General features: G+C 42.4%; 1 protein-coding gene across 2 annotated transcripts in view; it reads left to right on the top strand.

Annotated features, from left to right (window-relative positions):
• LOC106609341 (solute carrier family 41 member 2) overlaps window positions 1–15218 on the top strand; it is a 33373-nt gene extending 18155 nt beyond the window's left edge. For both annotated transcript variants that reach the window (XM_082977710.1, XM_014208073.3), the window contains exon 11: window positions 13456–15218. In XM_082977710.1, the coding sequence (XP_082833836.1) occupies window positions 13456–13641 (186 nt within the window). In that variant the 3' untranslated portion in view covers window positions 13642–15218. The remainder of the gene's footprint in view (window positions 1–13455) is intronic.
• The last annotated feature ends 6087 nt before the right edge of the window (window positions 15219–21305 follow it).

The following is a 21305-nucleotide window of genomic DNA, read 5'->3' on the forward strand; positions in this document are numbered from 1 at the left end:
TTTCGTCAGACCAGAGAATCTTGTTTCTCATGGTCTGAGAGTCTTTAGGTGTCTTTTGGCAAACTCCAAGCAGGCTGTCATGTGCCTTTTACTGAAGAGTGGCTTCCGTCTGGCCAATCTACCATAAAGGCCTGCTTGGTGGAGTGCTGCAGAGATGGTTGTCTTCTGGAAGGTTCTCCCATCTCCATAGAGGAACTCTAGAGCTCTGTCAGAGTGACTCTACTGATTGCTCAGTTTGGCCGGGAGGCCATCTCTAGGAAGAGTCTTGGTGGTTCCAAACTTCTTCCACTGAAGAATGATGGAGAGTACTGTGTTCTTGTGGACCTTCAATTCAGCAGACATTTTTTGGTACCCTTACTCAGATCTGTGCCCTGACACAATCCTGTCTCGGAGATCTACGGACAATTCCCTCAACCTCATGGCTTTGTTTTTGACATGCACTGTCAACTGTGGGACCTTAGTTTGGAAAGGCACACACCTGTCTAAATATGTCCAATCAATTGAGTTTACCATAGGTGGACTCCAATCAAGTTGTAGAAACATCTCAAGGATGATCAATGGAAAAAGGATGCACCTGAGCTCAATTTCGAGTCTCATAGCAAAGGGTCTGAATACTTTTGTCAATAAGGTATTTCTGTTTTTTTATTTGTAATAGATTTGCTAAAATTTCTAAACCTGTTTTTTCTTTGTCATTATGGGGTTTTGTGTGTAGATTGCTGAGGAAAATGTTTTATTTAATCAATTTTCCAATAGAGCTGTAACGTATCAAAATGTGGAAAAAGTCAAGGGGTCTGAATACTTTCCAAAGGCACCGTTTAAAACGTTGGTGACCATCCACACTAGATGAAAGTTTATCGTTCTACAGTCCTACACCTGTCAATCGACTGATCGATGCATCCTACTGCGTGCTGCATATTAATACGGTGGTAACACAAGCCCATTCGGTGCTTTCAGGGTGTGTTCATTGTCATAGTGACAACTGCAAATAATGTCAATGTGCTTGTAGGCCTAATAACAACCATTTTTATATACAGTTCCTTCAGAAAGTATTGACTTTTCCCCCATGACTTTTTCCACATTTTGTTGTGTTAAAGCCTGAATTTAAAATGGAGATGTTGTCACTGGCCCACACACACTACCCCATAATGTCAAATTGGAATTCAACCCTTTTGTTATGGCAAGTCTAAATAAATTCAGGAGTAAAAATGTGCATAACAAATCGTATAATAAGTTGCATGGACTCATTCCGTGTTCAATAATAGTGGTTAACATGATTTTCTGTGTGACTACCCCGTCTCTGTACCCCACACATACAATTATCTGTATGGTCCCTCAATCGAGCAGTGAATTTCAAGTGCAGATTCAACCACAAAGACCTGGGGCGTTTTTCAATGCTTCGCAAAGAAGGACCATACAGGAAGGGGGAAAAAAATAATCAGATGCTGAATTCCTTTCTCTACCAGTGGCGTGTGTTCATGGAAACCAAGGGAAGTCAGGCTTCCCCCAATAATTTTATATTGGTACATTTTTTAATCTCTCTGTGTTGCATAATTTTTCTTCAGTTTGCAAGAGGCTGAATGTATCTCGCCAGAGAAAGCATCTGAGTGAGCAAAACAGTGCCCCTCTGTCTCTGTATGTGTAGGTCATCTATCTGATACTGTCAGGTCCAAAAGAGTATGACATTGTTGCTGCATTGAATGCAAGGGAAGCCAGTGAGAATTTGGCCTCCCTTGATGATATAAATAACAATAATAGCCAATCAGAGTTGAGCTAAACTGAGTGAGCTCAACTGTGAATGGTCCTGTAGCACCAAAAAAAGGGGAAGGCAGTTTGGATTTGGCTTCACTCCAATCACATCGAGGGCATAGGTCATTGACCGAAACTCATTGTGCAGCTAGTTGTCTTGTTGTCCTCCAGTGGCTAGCTAGCTAAAATTGCCCCTTTTCTAAATTGGCTATGGATGGGGATAGGGATTTGGACTTGTCCTTTTAGTTTTATTCTCCGTACTGGCCAATAATTATAAAAACGATTCTAATCCAACCATAAATTCATACATTGTGCCCCTGGCCGACGAGGATGGAAGATGAATGTGTTTATTTTTTCTGTATTTTTCTTTACTTAACTAGGCAAGTCAGTTCTTATTTACAATGACTGCCTACATGTATGTAGCTAGATGTAGAAGGCTAATGTTAACTAGTTAACGTTGACCATGAAAGGAAGTTAGGCTAGCAAGCAAGCATTTTAGCCAGGTAGCCTAAGACAACAAAAAATGAAAGTGTGTACTGTATGACAGAGTTATAGTTACCTTTCCATCAACATGAAAGAGAAGAATATGGGTTTCTCTACAAGTTGGGTGAGTCAACATGTTTTTTCTACTTGCACGAGCATACATAGAGTTGAAGTCGGAAGTTTACATACACCTTAGCCAAATACATTTAAACTCAGTTTTTCACAATTCCTGATATTTAATCCTAGTAAAAATTCCCTGTCTTAGGTCAGTTAGGATCACCTCTTTATTTTAAGAATGTGAAATGTCAGAATAATAGTATAATTATTTATTTCAGCTTTTATTTCTTTCATCACATTCCCAGTGGGTCAGAAGTTTACATACACTCAATTAGTATTTGGTAACATTGCCTTTAAATTGTTTAACTTGGGTCAAATGTTTATGGTAGCCTTCCACAAGCTTCCCACAATAAATTGGGTGAATTTTGGCCCATTCCTCCTGACAGAGCTGGTGTAACTGAGTCAGGTTTGTAGGCCTCGTTGCTCGCATACGCTTTTCCAGTTCTGCCCACAAATTTTCTATGAGATTGAGGTCAGGGATTTGTGATGACCACTCCAATACACTGACTTTGTTGTCCTTATGCCATTTTGCCACAACTTTGGAAGTATGCTTGGGGTCATTGTCCATTTGGAAGACCAATTTGCAACCAAGCTTTATAACTTCCTGACTGATGTCTTGAGATGTTGCTTCAATATATCCACATTTCTATTTTGTGAAGTGCACCAGTCCCTCCTGCAGCAAAGCACCCCCACAATATGATGCTGCCACCACCGTGCTTCACTGTCGGGATGGTGTTCTTCGGCTTGCAAGCATCCCCCTTTTTCCTCCAGATATAATGATGGTCATTATGGCCAAACAGTTCTATTTTTATTTCATCAGACCAGAGGACATTTCTCCAAAAAGTACAATCTTTGTCCCCATGTCCAGTTGCAAACCGTAGTCTGGCTTTTTATGGAGGTTTTGGAGCAGTGGCTTCTTCCTTGCTGAGCGGCCTTTCAGGTTATGTGGATATAGATACTTTTGTACCTGTTTCCTCCAGCATCTTCACAAGATCCTTTACTGTTGTTCTGGGATTGATTTTTCGCATCAAAGTACGTTCATCTCTATTAGACAGAACGTGTCTCCTTCTTGAGCGGTATGACGGCTGCGTGGTCCCATGGTGTTTATACTTGCGTACTATTGTTTATACAGATGAACGTGGTACCTTCAGGCGTTTGGAAATTGCTCCCAAGGATGAACCAGTCTTGTGGAGGTCTACAATTCTTTTTTGCTGAGGTCTTGGCTGATTTTCTTTTGATTTTCTCATGATGTCAAGCAAAGAGGCACTGAGTTTGAAGGTAGGACGTCAAATACATCCACAGGTACACCTCCAATTGACTGAAATGATGTCAATTAGCCTATCAGAAGCTTCTAAAGCCATGACAACATTTTCTGGAATTTTCCAAGCTGTTTAAAGGCACAGTCAACTTAGTGTATGTAAACTTCTGACCCACTGGAATTTTGATACAGTGAATTATAAGTAAAATAATCTGTCTGTGAACAATTGTTGCAAAAATCACTTGTCATGCACAAAGTAGATGTCCTAACCAACTTGCCAAAACTATAGTTTGTTAACAACTAATTTGTGGAGTGGTTGACAAACGAGTTTTAATGACTCCAACCTAAGTGTATGTAAACTTCCGACTTCAACTGTACATGCATACGTACATACAGAAATCAGAACCATGAACATCCTCATCATATATAGCCACACCGTGGACAACCACATCCAGCTTCGTTGGACTAAATCGTTTTTGGTATATTTTAGTTGTCACTGTATTAGACTAAGCATAGGTGATTATGTTGAAATGGTGCTGGAATAGTGGAGGCATCTCCTGTTTTCTTTGCAACTTGCGGTAACTCTCAGTGGTTCTAAATTAATAGTTGTTTAGTGGTCTGAAAATGTTGGAAACATTAACTTGCTTGAGCATTCTGTAGGTCATGTAACTAACTGTTTGTTACATGCAATATGCATTTTGTACTTCACTGGACAGAGATTGCTCTCTGGTTTTGATGAAAAAAGGTGTGGTTGAATTTATGCTGCGACTGTGTGTTCTTATTGTCTCGGCAAGGCATATGAACTAACAGGTTATAGAGAAAACAACGAAATTATCACAACACAAGTTTTAATATGGCTTTTTTTCTGTCTTGGCTTCCCCAGTGATTTTTACCCACTCACAGCTACTGATCATTACAAAGATACAGGCATGCTGTCTAACTCAGTTGCCGAAGAGGAAGGAAACTGCTCAGGGATTTCACCATGGGACCAATGGTGGTTTTAAAACAGTTATAGAGTTTTATGGTTGTGATATGAGAGAACTGAGGATCGATCAACATTGTAGTTACTCAAAAATACTGACCTAAATGACAGAGTGAAAAGGAAGCCTGTACAGAATAAAAATATTCCAAAACATGCATCCTGTTTACAATAATGCACTAAAGTAAAACTGCAGAAAATGTGGCAAAAGAATTTGCTTTTTGTACTGAATACAAAACGTTATGTTTGGGGCCAACACAACACAACACATCACTGAGTACTACTCTTCATATTTTCAAGCATAGTGGTGGCTGCATCGTTATGGGTATGCTTGTCATCGGCAATAACTATGCAGTGTTTTAGGTTAAAAATAAACAACAGAATATAAGCGCATGCAAAAACCAAGAGGGAAACCTTTCCAACAGACACTGGGAGACATTCACCGTTCATCAGAACAATAACCTCAAACACAAGGCCAAATTCACGGGTTGCTTACCAAGATGACATTGAATGTTCCTGAGTGGCTTAGTTACAGTTTTGACTTAAATAGGCTCAAATCTATGGCAAGACTTGAAAATGGCTGTCTAGCAATGATCAACAATCAACTTGACAGAGCTTGAAGAATTTTACAAAGAATAATGGGCAAATACTGTACATTCCAGTTGGCAAAGCTCTTAGAGACTTACCCTGAAAGACTCACAGCTGTAATCGCAGCCAAAGGTGCTTCTACAAAGTATTTATTAAGGGTTGTGAAACTTTAAAAAATGAGATTTCTGTATTTCATTTTCAATAAATTAGCTACATTTTCTAAAAACATGTTTTCACTTTGTCGTTATGGGGTATTGTGTGTAGATGGGTCAGAGAAATATTTAATCAATTTTGAATTCAGGCTGTAACACAACAAAATGTGGAATAAGTCAAGGGGTTTGAATACTTTCTCAAGGCACTATAATCTGCGAAAGAAGTTGGCTGGCTTGCTTGCCAGTCTAGGCTACTTCCAGACACAAGACCTTGTTAGCTTGAAACAGTCTATCTAAAACAGTGAGTTTTTGAAACATAGCTTTGTACTGTTTCGACATTGTGAAAGTAAAAACACTTCCCACGTTTGAACGCACACACACACACACACACATATATATACACGAGACACCCAAAGCATGCCTCTAAAACACATCTCGTTCAGTCGTCATTCCTAATGAGGAGAATTGAAACCGAGGCTAAATGGGCCCATGTGGCTCAGCTGGTAGAGCATGGTGCTTGCAACGCCAGGGTAGTGGGTTCCATATTCAGCCCCCTTTAACCTCAGACTCCGATTGTCATACATTTCAGGGAGCTAAATGAAATGACACATTCATTCCTATTAGGAAAATAAAACGAGTATTAATTTAATGCCAATTAAATAAGAACAGTTTGATTAAATCATTCCTAAATAAAATGTTTATAGAGGCTTTAAGTTTTTTTATTTTATTTACTTAGCCCTTGTAGTCTATGGTCTGGTGTCCTATTGTGCTAGTGCTAAGACAGGATGAAACATCTCTTGCGTTGTCTTCCATGTCTTTACTACTTCACCCTGTAACTCTGATGTCAGAGATGGGATGGTGCCGTCGTGCAATAGTCTGAGTTGTGCCCTGGTAGTCCTTGGAGGGGACTTGAAAGAGTGCACAGGCATGCTTCCCAAAAGAGGGTGTTGCAACTATACCAATGAAAGGTGTACTATGACCACTGCTGATAGGTTTAACCTTACTAGCACTGAGATGTATGAACAGGAGGCTATGTAATATCAATTTTCCAGTAGATTAGAGCAAAGAAAATGGCAAATGACAGTTTAACTCTGTATAAAGATTACTTTCAGGTAACTGGCAAAATAAAGGAAACGCCAACATAGTGTCTTAATAGGGCGTTGATCCGCCAGAACAGCTTCAGTGCACTTTGGCAGGGATTCTACAAGCTTCTGGAACTCTATTAGAGGGATGCGAAACCATTCTTCCACAAGAAATTCCATAATTTGGTGGTGGTGGAAAACACTGCCTTTAGGCGCCACTCCAGAATCTCCCGTAAGTGTTGAATTGGGTTGAGATCTGATGACTGAGAAGGCCTTGGCATATCGTGAAACATCAGCAAGTTGAGCAGTCTTCGTCAGTGACGCTCCTGCCAAACGTGCCCCAACAATCACCCCTCTTTCAAAGTCACTGCGATCTCTTCTAGCCATGGTAGACAAAATAATGTGCAACTGGGCCTGACCAGCATTTTTATACATGACCCTATGCAGATGTGTTGTTAATTCCACACCTGTGTGGATGCACCTGCTTTCAATATACTTTTGTATCCCTCATTTACTCAAGTGTTTCCTTTTATTTTGGCAGTTACCTGCATGTTCCTTTTGAGAGCAGCCATACGCAGACAGACGGGCAAAGAGGGGGCTATTGACGTCACTATGCTGAAGTAAAAGTAAAGTGGAGATACTTCTATATCAGACACAAAACTTTACTTTCCAGTTCTTCAGAAATCGCTCTACAACTACGCAGTGTCTTTTATTCCTGTGGTTCTCTAAGGGCAGTAAGAACAACATCAACACCAACAGATACACTCAATGTTTTACAAGATCAAGTGAACATGGCTTCTCCTGTTTTTCTTATTTTGAACACGTGTATTTGGTTAAAGCCTTTTTATAACTGAAATGGTCAACCTTTAGAGGATTCGTTTATATTTTTCCCTGTCTCTCTGGATGTGTTCACTGAGCCAGTCTCTCTTCCATGTGGACACAACTTCTGCAAGGCCTGTATCAGAGGATGCTGGGATACCAATGGCCTGTACCAGTGTCAATTATGTAAGGATAAGTTCTATAGAGAACCTGAGCTTTGTGTCAAAACAATGTTCAGAGAGAATGTAGATGAATTTTTAGAAGATGAGGGTCAGAGGTAAAGATGAGTCCCCTGCCAATCCAGGAGAAGTGTCTTGTGACTTCTGCACTGGGAAGAAGCTCAAGGCCCTGAAGTCCCGTCTGGTGTCAGACCTCTGATCAACCCTGTGGAGAACCTGGAAGACAGGATCTGTAAGAAGCACGACAGACTCCTGGAGCTATTCTGTAGAATTGACCAGACGTGTGTTTTGTGTCATGTGCTTGAAAGCAGACCACATGACTCATGACACTGTCCCTCTAGAGGAAGAGTTTGGAGAGGGGAAGGCTCAGTTGGGGAAGACTGAGGCAGAGGTTCAGTAGATGATCCAGGAAAGACTGCAGAAGGTTAATGTGGTCAAATACTCAGTAGAGCTCAGCGAGAGAGCGATTTCAGTGTACAGGTCTTCACTCCTCTGGTGCGCTCCATTGAGAGAAGCCAAACTGAGCTCATTGAGGTGATTGAGGGGGTGCAGAGAGACAGGCTGAAGGGCTCATGAAAGAGCTGGAGCAGGAAATCACTGAGCTAAAGAGGAGAAGCACTGAGCTGGAGCAACTCTTACACACTGAGGACCACCTCCTCCAGAGGTTTCCATCCCTCTGCACAGCTCCACCCACCAAGGACTGCGCCGAGATCAGTGATCTGTGTGTGGGGACTGTAAGGAGAGCTGAGGAACTCTATCCATACTTCTGCCCGAGTAATAATATGTGGTGAAAACTCTGCCCCTCTGATCATCACCCCTTTCAATCACCCAATATGATTTTTAATGTCATAACTGTCAGTCGTGAAGAGAAGGCAGTGTGAAAAATTACTATTTTAAAGGTCCTTAATAACGATATCTGGTAATATCTCTCTGTCACATGAAAAGTTTGTTTCAATTCATCTTAAATAAAGTAGGATTTATTTTATTTACATGTGATGCAGTTATCCCCCCTCCATGCCAGCTATTAAGTAAAAAAATACCCTGTTTGTCTGAACATGTATCTCTGCACTCCCACTAACAGAGAGGACAGTGGAATCTTTCGACTAAACTGCTGGTCCTAAATCGCATAAATGTTTCTGTGGCCATGTAAATAGACGTGTTGCCCTATGCTTGTGAGCAGCCCCAGTGTACAGTGCCTGTTCAGGCTGTTCTCTCTCTGAGGAGTGGAAAGTCCCCCCTGCTGTGTTTGCTCAGGGTGTTATCTCCCAGTCAGCAGCCTCTCTCTCACTCGCGCTCTCTAACCCCAGTACACACTCACACCCTCAGCTGCTGCACTCGACTCTGCCCTCTACTAAAATCTGTGTGTTCTCTCTGAGAATTCAACCTCAATCCCTGTCTCCCTCTACTTTAGAGAACTCCCCTTGCTTTCCCACACTTTCCTTGGTAGGATTCTTTGAATGGGGCTTCAGTGGTTTCAGAGATGGCATCATGCAATTCCGGCTGTGCCTTTCCCACCTTTCAAGCCTGACACGAACAGTACAGAGAGGCCCATCCAGGATCATCAATGTCTTCCACAATTTGTTAGATCAAAGTAGATCGCTAGAGTGAAGGAACATTTTGTTTTCTGAACAGATGGTCCTGAATTGCGCATCTTGTTTCATACACTTTCATTGGTTTTCACTTAGGTGCATGGTAGAGATATCTTGGGGAGACAGTCATGACCCCCTCCTCAGACCTTTTGGCAGAACACCCAGAATATGTTCTATAAGTTAAGATAGGAGACGTTGCCAGACACTTGCAGGAACCAAACGTTAATTATGAATAACTAATAAGCTAAATCATGCAAATATACAGTGCATTCAAGTATTCAGACCCCTTGACTTTTTCCTCATCAATCTACACACAATATCCCATAATAACAAAGCAAAAACAGGTTTTTAGAAATGTTTGCAAATGTATTAAAAATAAAAAACTTAAATATTACATTTGCATAAGTATTCAGACCCTTTATTCAGTACTTTGTTGAAGTACCTTTGGCAGAGGAAAGCAGCATCGAGTCGTCTTGGATATGACGCTACAAGCTTGGCACACCTGTATTTGGGGAGTTTCTCCCATTCTTCTCTGCAGATCCTCTCAAGCTCTGCCAGGTTGGATGGGGAGCGTCGCTGCATAGCTATTTTCAGGTCTCTTCAGAGATGTTCGATCGGGTTCAAGTCTGGGCTCTGGCTCGGCCACTCAAGGACATTCAGAGACTGGTCCCGAAGCCACTCTTGTGTTGTCTTGGCTTAGGGTTGTTGTCCTGTTGGAAGGTGAACCTTTGCCCTAGTCTGAGGTCCTGAGCGCTCTGGAGCAGGTTTTCATCAAGGATCTCTCCATACTTTACGCCGTTCATCTTTCCCTCGATCCTGACTAGTCTCACAGTCCCTGCCACTGAAAAACATCCCCACAGCATGATGCTGCCATCATGCTAGCTGTTGTGCCTTTTACTGAGGAGTGGCTTCCATCTGGCCACTACCATAAAGGCCTGATTGGTGGTCTGGCCACTCTCCCATCTCCACAGAGGAACTCTAGAGCTATGTCAGTGACCATCGTGTTCTTGGTCGCCTCCCTGACCATGCCCCTTCTCCCCCGATAGCTCAGTTTGAGTGGGCGGACAACTCTAGGAAGAGTCTTGGTGGTTCCAAAACTTCTTTGATTTAAGAATGATGGAGGGCACTGTGTACTTGGGGGGCCTTCAATGCTGCAGACATTATTTGATACCCTTCCCCAGAACTGTGCCTTGACACAATTCTGTCTCGAAGCTCTACGGACAATTACTTCGACCTCATGGCTTGGTTTTTGCCCTGACATGCACTGTCAACTGTGGGACCTTTTTATATAGACAGGTGTGTGCCTTTCCAAATCACATCCAATCAATTGAATTTACCACAGGTGTACTCCAAGTGCAGAAACATCTCAAGGATGATCAATGGAAACAGGATGAACCTGAGCTCAATTGAGTCTCATTGCAAAGGGTCTGAATACTTATGTAAATAAGGTATTTATTTTTTTTGTAATACATTTGCAAAAATGTCAACCTGTGTTTGCTTTGTCATTTATGGGGTATTGTGTATAGATTTTATAGGCAAAAAAATGTAATACATTTTGGAATAAGGCTGTAATTTAAAAAGGGTATACTTTCAAGGGAATACTTTCCGAATGCACTGTAACTTGTCTGTGTAAGCAGTATATAAGAGAACTAACTGGACTGCCCTGGCGGAGCTCCTGACAGACCAAGTACTACTTGGTGCATTAAGTTTGTTGGAACCTCTCCAGCTTGCTGATTAATAAAGCATGATTCATTTAAGATTGACTTCAGGTGTCCCTGTTGGTAATTTCCACGACACTAGCTAAACACGGAATTTGAAATGTTAGTGTGTAATTGAGATGGGACAGAGGAGCATCTTGACCTTCACCATTGTCTTTCTGAGAGACCTGTTGTGGTAGGCCCTCTTATTGGCCTGAATTTGATCATGCTGATATTGAGGGAGTACTACAGTTGGAAATAGGCTTTGTTGCTAACTCTGGTACTTTTAAATTGACGTTGACCATGAAATCTTGATTCATGCACACTGTCCCTATCAAATAAATAAATACATTTGAGTCAGAATCTACTGTATATCTGTCGACCCATCTCCTAATTTCTTGCCATGTCCTAATCTGGTCAAAGTTCTGTACCAGAAGTGCTGCTAATTCTACCAGGCCGGTTCATTAAGAACAAATTATTATTTACAATGACAGCCCGATAAGAGGCCTCCTGTGGGGCAGGGGCCTGGATAAAACAAAAAAAAAGAAAGTAAGACAAGACATGAACACAGATGGAAGACACTTGAAGAGAGACCTATGGCAACAACACAACCTGCCACAAACCTTAAGGGCAGACAACAGCACGAAGTACAGAAAAGGCAGAGACAATGCACATCACACAAAACGGCTACAAATCTCAGTGACTGTCCAAAACTATTGTCCAAAGAGTGTCCCAAAACTATCCAGTTTAAGTGTTTTGCAGCTCGTTCCAGTTGCTAGCTGCAGCGAACTGGAAAGAGGAGCGACCCAGGGATGTGTTAGCTTTGGGGACCTTTAACAGAATGTGACTGGAAAACAAGGTGTTGTATGCAGAGGATAAAGGGTATCTCAGACAGTGGGAGTGAGACCTGAGGGGTTTTTATAAATGAGCATCAACCAGTGGATCTTGCATTGAGTGTGAAGAGATGGCCAGTTAACAGTGGAGTGTATATCACAGTGATGTGTCCTGTAAGGAGCATTTGTGGCAAATCTGATGGTCGAATGGTAAAAAACACCTAGCCACTCGAGCACCGTTACTGGCCGATCTGTATATTACGTCGCCGTAATCTAGCGTGGGTAGGATGCTCATCTGAATCAAGGTTAGTTTGTCAGATGGGGTGAAGGGGGAGCGACTACGATACAGAAAACCTAGATGTAACCTTAGCCTGCAACTTATGTGCTCTGGGAAGGACAAAGTACTGTCTAGCCACAATTGGCTCGTGTGAAAAGGGATGGGCAGGGAGAAAGAGGTATTAGATGTTGTTGCTTATTCATTCTTCTGGCATTTCACATCAGTTTTCAAAGCAAATGTATTCAAAGCACACACTTGAAAACAAACTCATTTAAAGACACTCACTTTAGACCAAACACATTCAAAGCGTTTCCTGTGTAAATCTTTCTAATTAGAAAGATGGAGACAAAGGGCTGATGCAGGCTCCCATCCAGCCGCAGGACATCAAACAGTGTCTGGTTCCATTCTGGAGAGTCTTCTCCTCCGCTCTCTTCTCTGCATTGATTAGACAGCTCTAGTTAATACTGTGGAAGGGGAGGGGAGGTTTGACGTCGTTCTCTGGGTGTGTCTGTCTGTTGATTTGTCTCTTAAAATGTTTAGACAACGCGATTTGGATTTGGGGAGTTTTTTTAAACTATTCTGTTTTATTGTCTGCGTCGTGAGTGAGTGGGTGTGTCGAAGGGGTATTTGGTGGACAGTGACACTCAATAAAAGGACAGAGGGGAAAGAAGATTGCCCTTGATAGACTGAGACAAGGAGAGAGGGCCTTAAGAGAAAGAGGAAGTGTTTGATTCACTGCTCTGTCACAAGGAGTAAAGTCAGTGTTATTTCAGGCTACCTACTTTGCACGCTACTCACTATGTGTGACGAGGCAAATAGACTTTGTCGCGTGACCCTTGGGGGTTTCCATACTTAACGCGTTCTGCATAGAGATAGACATCTCAAAGCCATCATTCTTAGAATCCTAGATGGACCGAGGAATTCAGACACACCTATGAAACACACACAGTTACATATAATTCCCTCTTTATCCCAAGACATGGTTGGTATATGCTTCTTGTGATTTTGGTGTTTGAAATGATCCGTTTGCTGCCGGTAACATTAGATTTGGCCTTGTTTTCCTTTACACATGGTTATCAGTCGAATGCTTAGTTTTATTCCTTATAGTATAGCTGTCATACTGCCTCTCTGTCTCTGGTCGGGCTAATTGCAGTGGGCAGCGTCTCAAGCTCTTTGTTTTTTGGACAGTGAAACAGGAACAACACTAACCCCTGGCAGACAGTTACTTTTCTCTAAAACACAATGGCCCGGAGCTCATCTCATGCCCTCGCTTCTCTCTCTCTCGCATTTCTCTCGCTCTCGCTCAGCTCAGTTTTCTTTGTGTTTCTTAGAAAATATCTGTGAATTTCTCTCCCTCGCTTCAACTTCTCGGTGGGACACCACTGTGTTTTGTGAATCACGTGCGTATGTGTGCATCTGTTTATATTGGGGGTGTGATGTCTTGCATAGCAAACAATTGGGGTTTTGCGATTAGGAATAGCTTACATTGATTTACACGTGATGGTAATTGTGTTGCTGTGTGATGGGTCTTTAAGCTAACAGCTCTCTCTCACTTGTTTCTCTTGTACAGATTTACATTATGTACAGTAAACTCATTCTGTATATTAAACTCTCTCTCTCTCTCTCTCTCTCTCTCTCTCTCTCTCTCTCTCTCAGGTGTTCCTGTTGCTGTGTATAGCAGACTGGATGGTGTACTCTATGTGGCGTAGTGGTAAAGACCCAGACAGTTTCTCCATCCCCTACCTGACTGCCCTGGGTGACCTCCTGGGCACCGCTCTCCTGGCCCTCAGCTTCCAATTCCTGTGGTACATCGGCGACCAGGACAGCGACGTGGGTGACTGAGATGACCCCTGATCCCTGGTGGAGGGGTCACACCCGTGCCTCTACCCCGACCCAGAACCCCTACCCCTTCTCCTCCTCTTACGCCTTGCGGGGTTGTTGCCATTTAGGCGGTTTGCCTCACTCAGCTATTGGTCGCTGGAACATTCCTCTGCCTCTCCTATTGGGCAGAGTAGCACTTAACACTATGCTGATTGAGCCAATGAGGAGTTACAGATGTTCATTTGGAAGAAAAAAATGATATTATTTGTAAAGACATTTCTCTGCATCTGGTTCCTTTTTTCCATTCAACCAATGACACTGCATTCTAAAAATCATATGCTTCTTACAGTGCAATTTATTAAGAGATTTGACCGTTATTTCGTTGCAACAAGTCAGTTATATCCGGTGGACACTGCAAATTTAGCTGGAAGCCTTCAGTTAGTGAGATCAACGGGCTGCAGTGTTTAGTCCTGACAGAGGGGAGATACATGGACAGACAGGGTGGAGAAAGGCCAGGTTACAGGAGGTACACAGCTCTGGCCCTGGACAGCTAGGGCCAGTGTTTGCAGGGTTAGTCACTGGATCAGCTGTTTTAGAGCTGGGATGGAACAAAAGCCTGCACACTATGCTGTTGTTACAGACTAGTATTGCCTTCCCCTGGTCCAAAGCTTTATATAGTCTATACTAGAGCACTGAGTCTACTCTCAGCCCAGACGATATGCATCTCACTCTCTGTGGATGCACTTCATAAAGTCTCTCATTAAGGTCAGTCACAGATTGAATCTGTTGTTTATCTGTTTGGGGTTTCATGTGGCCATCTGTACCTTTTTAGTTTTGTTTTGCATGATCACAAGGAAGGACAAATAGAATTGGGGACAGCAGCCTGATCGTGACCGTTAATGATACTCAAAGGAATGTATTGGATACCTGCTATTTTTATACCTCTCGAGGGACTTGATTCTCTCTCTCTCTCTCTCTCTCTCTCTCTCTCTCTCTCTCTCTCTCTCTCTCTCTCTCTCTCTCTCTCTCTCTCTCTCTCTCTCATTTATATATATATATATATATATACATAAATATATATATATATATAAATAAATATATATAAATATATATATAAATTTATATATTTGTATATATATATTTATATATATTTATAAATAAATATATAAATATATATATATATAAATATATATATAAATAAATAAATATATATATATATAAATAATGGTGGTCCAGTCACACAGAGTAGGTACTATTGTGGCGTTATACAGTCAGGTCCCGCACGATCATGTGGTTTTGGCCACGCACTCTGTTTACACGTATGTACGTATATGTTCACTACGGTGGCTCCCTGCCGTTAATGTTCCAATGAAATGTGCCTGCGGAGATTCACAGGGTGATGAGATGTTATTCTTTCTGATGCCATATTCCTTTAGTTTTCTGTTGAATCTGTTGTTGTTTTCTAACCTCTATTAATGTGCTGTTAAAAGGGTTTGTTGTTTTCATATTCGCAATCTGTTCTCGGAAACGGACCACGAATGACCTTTTTGTGACTCATCTAAACGTTTAATAAATAAATAAACGTCCAGCATGAATAAGCTGCTTACAAATGTGTGATTATACTGAGTGAAGATTTGCCGGTCCCTCAGAGAGGTTAATTGGATGTTGTAGTATTAGTGGTTGTTCAGTCAAAGCTCTTGTCTAAAGAGGTTTAGGAGGAAATGCCTGTAGACAGGGAAGGACAAGATCAGCTCCAATTGAGACAAATCCGTGTATACCGACCCTTCTCTGCAGTAAAGCAATGTTATGATTGAAGTCTACCACACTGTGGTAGAAATGTATTGTGTGCTCTTTGGATGCCCTCAGGAGATCACTGGACAATCACTGTCTCTATCTCCCCCAGTCTCCATGGTAACACCAGTGTGGTATTTCACCTTTCATGACCTCCACTCGATGAACATGCCTACACACACGCGCTCCTGTCTTTCTTCCCTCTTCCTGTCACTGCTTCCGTCTCATTATGACTTCTCATTCCCTCACTACTTCTCTCATTCCCTTACTCTCGCTCTCTAACCATTCTTTATTTCTCAGAGCTTTCTCTTTCAGATGTGAGAGACCTGAGAGGTGGGAACAGCACCCACAGAGACATGTTGACATTACATGCTCCTTTGGGTGGACACTAATATTAAAAATGCCATATATCAACTGGTGTGTGAGGTTATGATAGCTTGGCTATGTCACCTACAGGCCGATCTGTCTCAGTGAGGGCGTTATACATGTTAGGTGATTTAGTTTGAAAGGTGTCGCATCAGATTAAGATTATTGTTAATTCAAAGTGTGAAGAAGGGTTTACTATAATTGCTAAAGTTTTACTTGGCATAGAGTTGGAAAGAGAAAAGCATTTGAATAACAGCGTATGGACTCAGTCCGATAGTGGTGAAATTGTTTTATACATTATAGTATCTCTCTACATTCTGACGCCTTGCAAATGGAGTCGCATGGCAAAATAAATATATATTATCTGGTTCTGGACATCAAAGATGAGCTTGAGCAGTATTCCTTAACCCTCTCCTGGGAAAGATCAGAACATGAACCTTTAATGCTTGTTTCTGAATGCATCACAGTCTGTTGTCTGACCAATACTTAGTAGATCTGATCATGAGAAGCGTTCCAACCACCTCCACCTTTTAGTTCCAACTAGGTCTAAGTAGGGTTGCACATTTTGAGGAATATTCAGAGGTGGAAACTTTCCGTGGGAATTAACGGGAATTTGTGTGAATTAACGGAAATATATGCAAACGAATATTAATACCATTTAAATGTAGATGTTTTTTGCATTGGATATATCATATGGAGACAGAAACATAAATATTTAACTTATCATGAGTACACAATGGCAAATTATTAAATCCTTCCAATAGAAATAAAAAAAAACAATTTAGTTACGAATTGAACTTGAATTAAATGAGTTGACTCTTCACATGGAATGATTTCACTGAACAACAAAAGGGAATATTGAATGATCCATCGTATCGCCTAAAAACGTTTTCAACATACATCTGTAAAATGATAGTCTAGAAACTAAAGCTTTGGTTGTCTTCCTCTCCGGCTTCCATGTCTTTTCCCTGGACATCCTCAATGCCCACCTCTTGAACATCACTCTGAGGCCTCATCTTCACTGTCACTTTCCAACCTTGTTGAGGATGGCTCGTTGTCAGGCTCAAAAAACCTCAAATTTGCATAGATGGCCACCAATTTTTCATCCCTTGATTGGTCAGCCTGTTGGTCAGCTTTGGTGTGTGTGTTTCCAAACAAGGACCAGTTGTGCTCTGAGGCAGCTGATGTTGGTGGGATTTGGAGGATGATGGAGGCAACAGGGGAAAGAGCCTCAGATCCACAAAGTCGCTTCCTCCAGGTGGCTGATGAGATATGTTGGCACAGCTGCCATATTGCATCTCCATCCCAAAGCCCTTGCTTAGATGTGAACTTCGCCAGACTGCCAAGAACCTTGCCCTCATCCAGGCCAAGGTGGCGAGACACGGTAGTGATGACACCATAGACCTTGTTGATCTCTGCACCAGACAGGATGCTCTTGCCAGCATACTTGGGGTCCAACATGGACGCTGCGGCGTGTATGGGCTTCAGGCAGAAGTCTTCACGCTTTTTGATGTATTTCAGAACTGCAGTTTCCTCTGCTTGTAGCAACAGTGAAGTGGGCAGGGCAGTACGTGTTTCTTCTCTTACATCTGCAAGCAGAGTCTGAACATCAGACAGGATGGCATTGTCTCCCTCAATCTGTGCAATGGCTACTACTAAAGGTTTCAGGCTGCTTACCACTCTCTCCCAAAAAGCATCATCCAGGAGTATCCTCTTGATGGGGCACTGTCCATATCGGCAGACTGTGATATGGCCATTTCTTGGAGAGACTTCGTCCCCTCCATGAGACTGTCAAACATGATGACAACACCACCCCAACAGGTGTTGGTGGCCAGCTTCAATGTGGTGCTCTTATTCTTCTCACTTTATTTGGTGAAGTAGATTGCTGCTGTAACTTGATGACCCTTCACATACCTATCCTTGGCTCTGTATCCATTGTTTTCAGTGCCTTGATGTACTTGAGGAGCAGATTCAATGCATGAGCAGCACAGCCAACGGGTGTGATGTGAGGGTAGGACTCCTCCACTTTAGACCAAGCAGCCTTCATGTTCGCAGCATTGTCTGTCACCAGTGCAAATACCTTCTGTGGTCCAAGGTCATTGATGACTGCCTTCAGCTCATCTGCAATGTAGAGACCGGTGTGTCCGTTGTCTCCTTGTGTCTGTGCTCTTGTAGAATACTGGTTGAGGGGTGGAGATGATGTAATTAATTATTCCTTGCCCATGAACATTCGACCGCCCATCAGAGATGATTGCAATACAGTCTGCTTTCTCTATGTTTTGCTTAACCTTCACTTGAACTCTGTTGAACTCTGCATCCAGCAAATGAGTAGATAAAGAATGTCTGGTTGGAGGGGTGTATGCTGGGCGAAGAACATTCCGAAATCTCTTCCAATACACATTGCCTCTGAGCATCAGCGGTGAACCAGTTGCATACACAGCTCGAGCAAGACATTCATCAGCAGGAGGACCATGAGCTGTTGCTATCGATAAGCTGTCTGATTCATCATTTTCACCTCAAATAGAAGTAGAGGGACTTTTGTCAGAGGTTACTTGTTGTGAGCGCTGAGGGAACTTTATGCACTTGGCCAGATGATTCTGCGTCTTTGTTGCATTCTTCACATATGATTTGGCACAGTATTTGCAAATGTACACAGCTTTTCCTTCTATATTAGCTGCAGTATCTTACAAAGGAGTTGTTTAATCTAACTGCTTAACTATTTATCTGTACATGGAATTGTATTTGCACATTTTTTTTTTTACAATTTCTTTTCTAATATTACTGGCTATGTGGCTAATATACTGGCTATGTGCACCATGGCATTTTCCTGTAAATATTAGAAAATACATTTGCCACCCTAGGACTAAGTTTGCCACCCTTTGCCACCCTAGGACTAAGTATATCCAATGGATTTCTATTATCTTTTCATATTTGATAGTACTGATACCATGCTACGTTAACCCATGTACCTTAATACGCCTTCATTTTTCTGTGTTTTTGTTCCTTCTCAGTGAAGTCGGAAGGGCATGACTAAGTAGTTAATGAGCAGATTTGCTGCTTGTGTATTTTCATGGTTGTGTTGCGTGCTTGTCTGTCTGCCCCGTTAAAGAGCAGATTTTCATGGTTGTAGAGGAGAGTCTCTGAAGTGTCAGTACCGTGTTGCTTAACGACCAGAGCGGGACCTCCTGAGACCCCATAACCAGAACACTGAATTACTCTTGGCTGTCTCTTCACCTTCTGTCTATACTGTATAGGAGAGAGTAGGGAATCAGGATGTGATCTATCTAGACTACTGACTTGCTTGTTTTTTCTTTTACTGTACTGTCCTCAGTAGATAGTTACTGAAATTCCGAAATCACTGACTGCATGGGGGAAAAGACACTTGGGAGTGTGGTTTTAAATGATATCATTCTTAAAGTGTGTTATGGGCTTTCTCTGCCTCCTTACCATTCAGTAGATACTGTAGTTGTTGAGCATAGATAATGTTATTGTGACAGCATAGGGTTAAAACAAAATGTCTGCATTAGGAAAAGATGAAGAGTTGCAAAAAGTGAACATCAGATGGTTGAGAGAATGAACTCCCACTGTGTTACTGTTGAGTTAAAATGTTAGACATTTATTACAGTAGGTGGTTTTTATGAGGTGGCATGTCTCCAATGTTGGCCCATGTCTCTGCCTGGCTACAGAGAGGAATCAGAGAGGACTGCATCACTCTTACTACAGTCTGAGAATGTAAGAAGTAAGCAGCCTCTGTATGTTTGTTCTGTGTTTCTATGAGTAGTATGTACAGTATTCTGTGGGCATGTAACAGTGTGCCTCTGTTGATGTCTAGACGCTCTGGTGTTAACAAGGGGTGCTGAACCTTGCAGGGGGACAGAGAGGGGTGCGGGGGGGGGTGAGTTGACAGGTTTGACTATGGCTTGGGATAGGGGTACAGTCTGCACCAGGGGGACCATGAAATTGAAACCTAATCCAGGGGTCCTCTTTGGCCCCTCCAGTAGTCCCAGCGGACCTATGTGGCCCCCGGGCTTACTGCCCTACCTGAAGGGATAACAATAGCTGATTCACACTGGAAGCTAATAGGAAACAGATCATTTTCCCCCATGATTATTTTCTCTAGTGATGGGGTGTTCAGAGTGTGCCTCTATGGAAACTCAATCGGCCCAGTGTTGCGGTGAGAGATAATCATGACTGTCAGGGTAAACCTAATGAGGGTTATTAAAATGACAATCATCGTTGTTATATGTTTTACTACTATGACTGGAGAGAGAGAGGGATGGGTTGGAGAGGGGAAATAACTAGTAGGAAGGAGACATGGAGGAAGGGAAGTAAACTGAGAGATTCCTGCCACCCAGGGGTGAGATTCCTTGGTGACTGATGGAGTGGCGTCAGATGCCAGGGTTAGCCTTCTGACCTGAACTGTGCTGTTGCCAAGAGTTCAAATAAGAACAGCTCTGGTATTTCTTGTCTACAGTCGGCCTGGTTCATAATCTAGCCGTGTCTTTATCACCTCTGAACCTTAGGTCTACAGTAGGTTTTATACTGGCTATGTCACTGAGGGGGACTGGGAGGAATCAATGACGCTGTGAGCAGGGCCCGATGACTCAGCATAGTACATTCGCTCTACTGAGGAAGTGAAACACCAATCGATTCTTCTTTACTTAGACCCCAACCGATCTCATTTGGCAAGAAACCCAGAAAGAGGGAGAAAGTGGTAGCCACTAGGTGGGTGGTGAACATTAATTTGAGGTGGGAATCACACATCTGCGTGTGTGGTAACGTATGAAAGCCTGAGGGGGACACAGCCATGAGATACACAGAGTGACAGAGAACAGCATAAATAGACCGAGAGAGAGAGAGAGAATTGTTTTGGAGACCTGCGGTGATGCAACGTTTTGTCAGGTGTTGTATTTGCCTTTTAAGCATAAATAAAGCCCCAACTGATTACATGCATTCCCCCAAACCACAGATACCCACAGTGACACAGCTCACATGGACACAGCAGCTGTTAACAGCGGAGACAGCGGAGTCAATCACCACCTTCCGTAGACACCTGAAACCCCCCTCTTTAAGGAATACCTGGGATAGGATAAAGTAATCCTTCTAACCCCCCCCCAAAAAAATATAGATGTACTATTGTAAAGTGGTTGTTCCACTGGATATCATAAGGTGAATGCACCAATTTGTAAGTCGCTCTGGATAAGACCGTCTGCTAAATGACGTAAATGTAAACTTCCCTTCCCTACACGTGAACACACACACTCCTCTGATGTGCCACTGTCAGCAGCCTCCCTCTAATGACAGAGGCTATAGCCAATGAGAAGGCTGTATTTCTGACAGGAGTGGAGAAATGCCTCTGTATGTGGAGAGATGCTGGATGTATTTCTGACAGGAGTGGAGAAATGCCTCTGTATGTGGAGAGATGCTGGATGTTTTAGAATGGGAATATGAACTTATTTCCTATGTCTTGGAAAAAGCATGTGGTGGAATTTACAGTGGCAGTAAGTTTCATGCATAACGTTGTATTG

Source organism: Salmo salar, chromosome 07 (genome assembly GCF_965601325.2).
Source record: "Salmo salar chromosome 07, fSalSal1, whole genome shotgun sequence".
Taxonomy (NCBI): domain Eukaryota; kingdom Metazoa; phylum Chordata; class Actinopteri; order Salmoniformes; family Salmonidae; genus Salmo; species Salmo salar.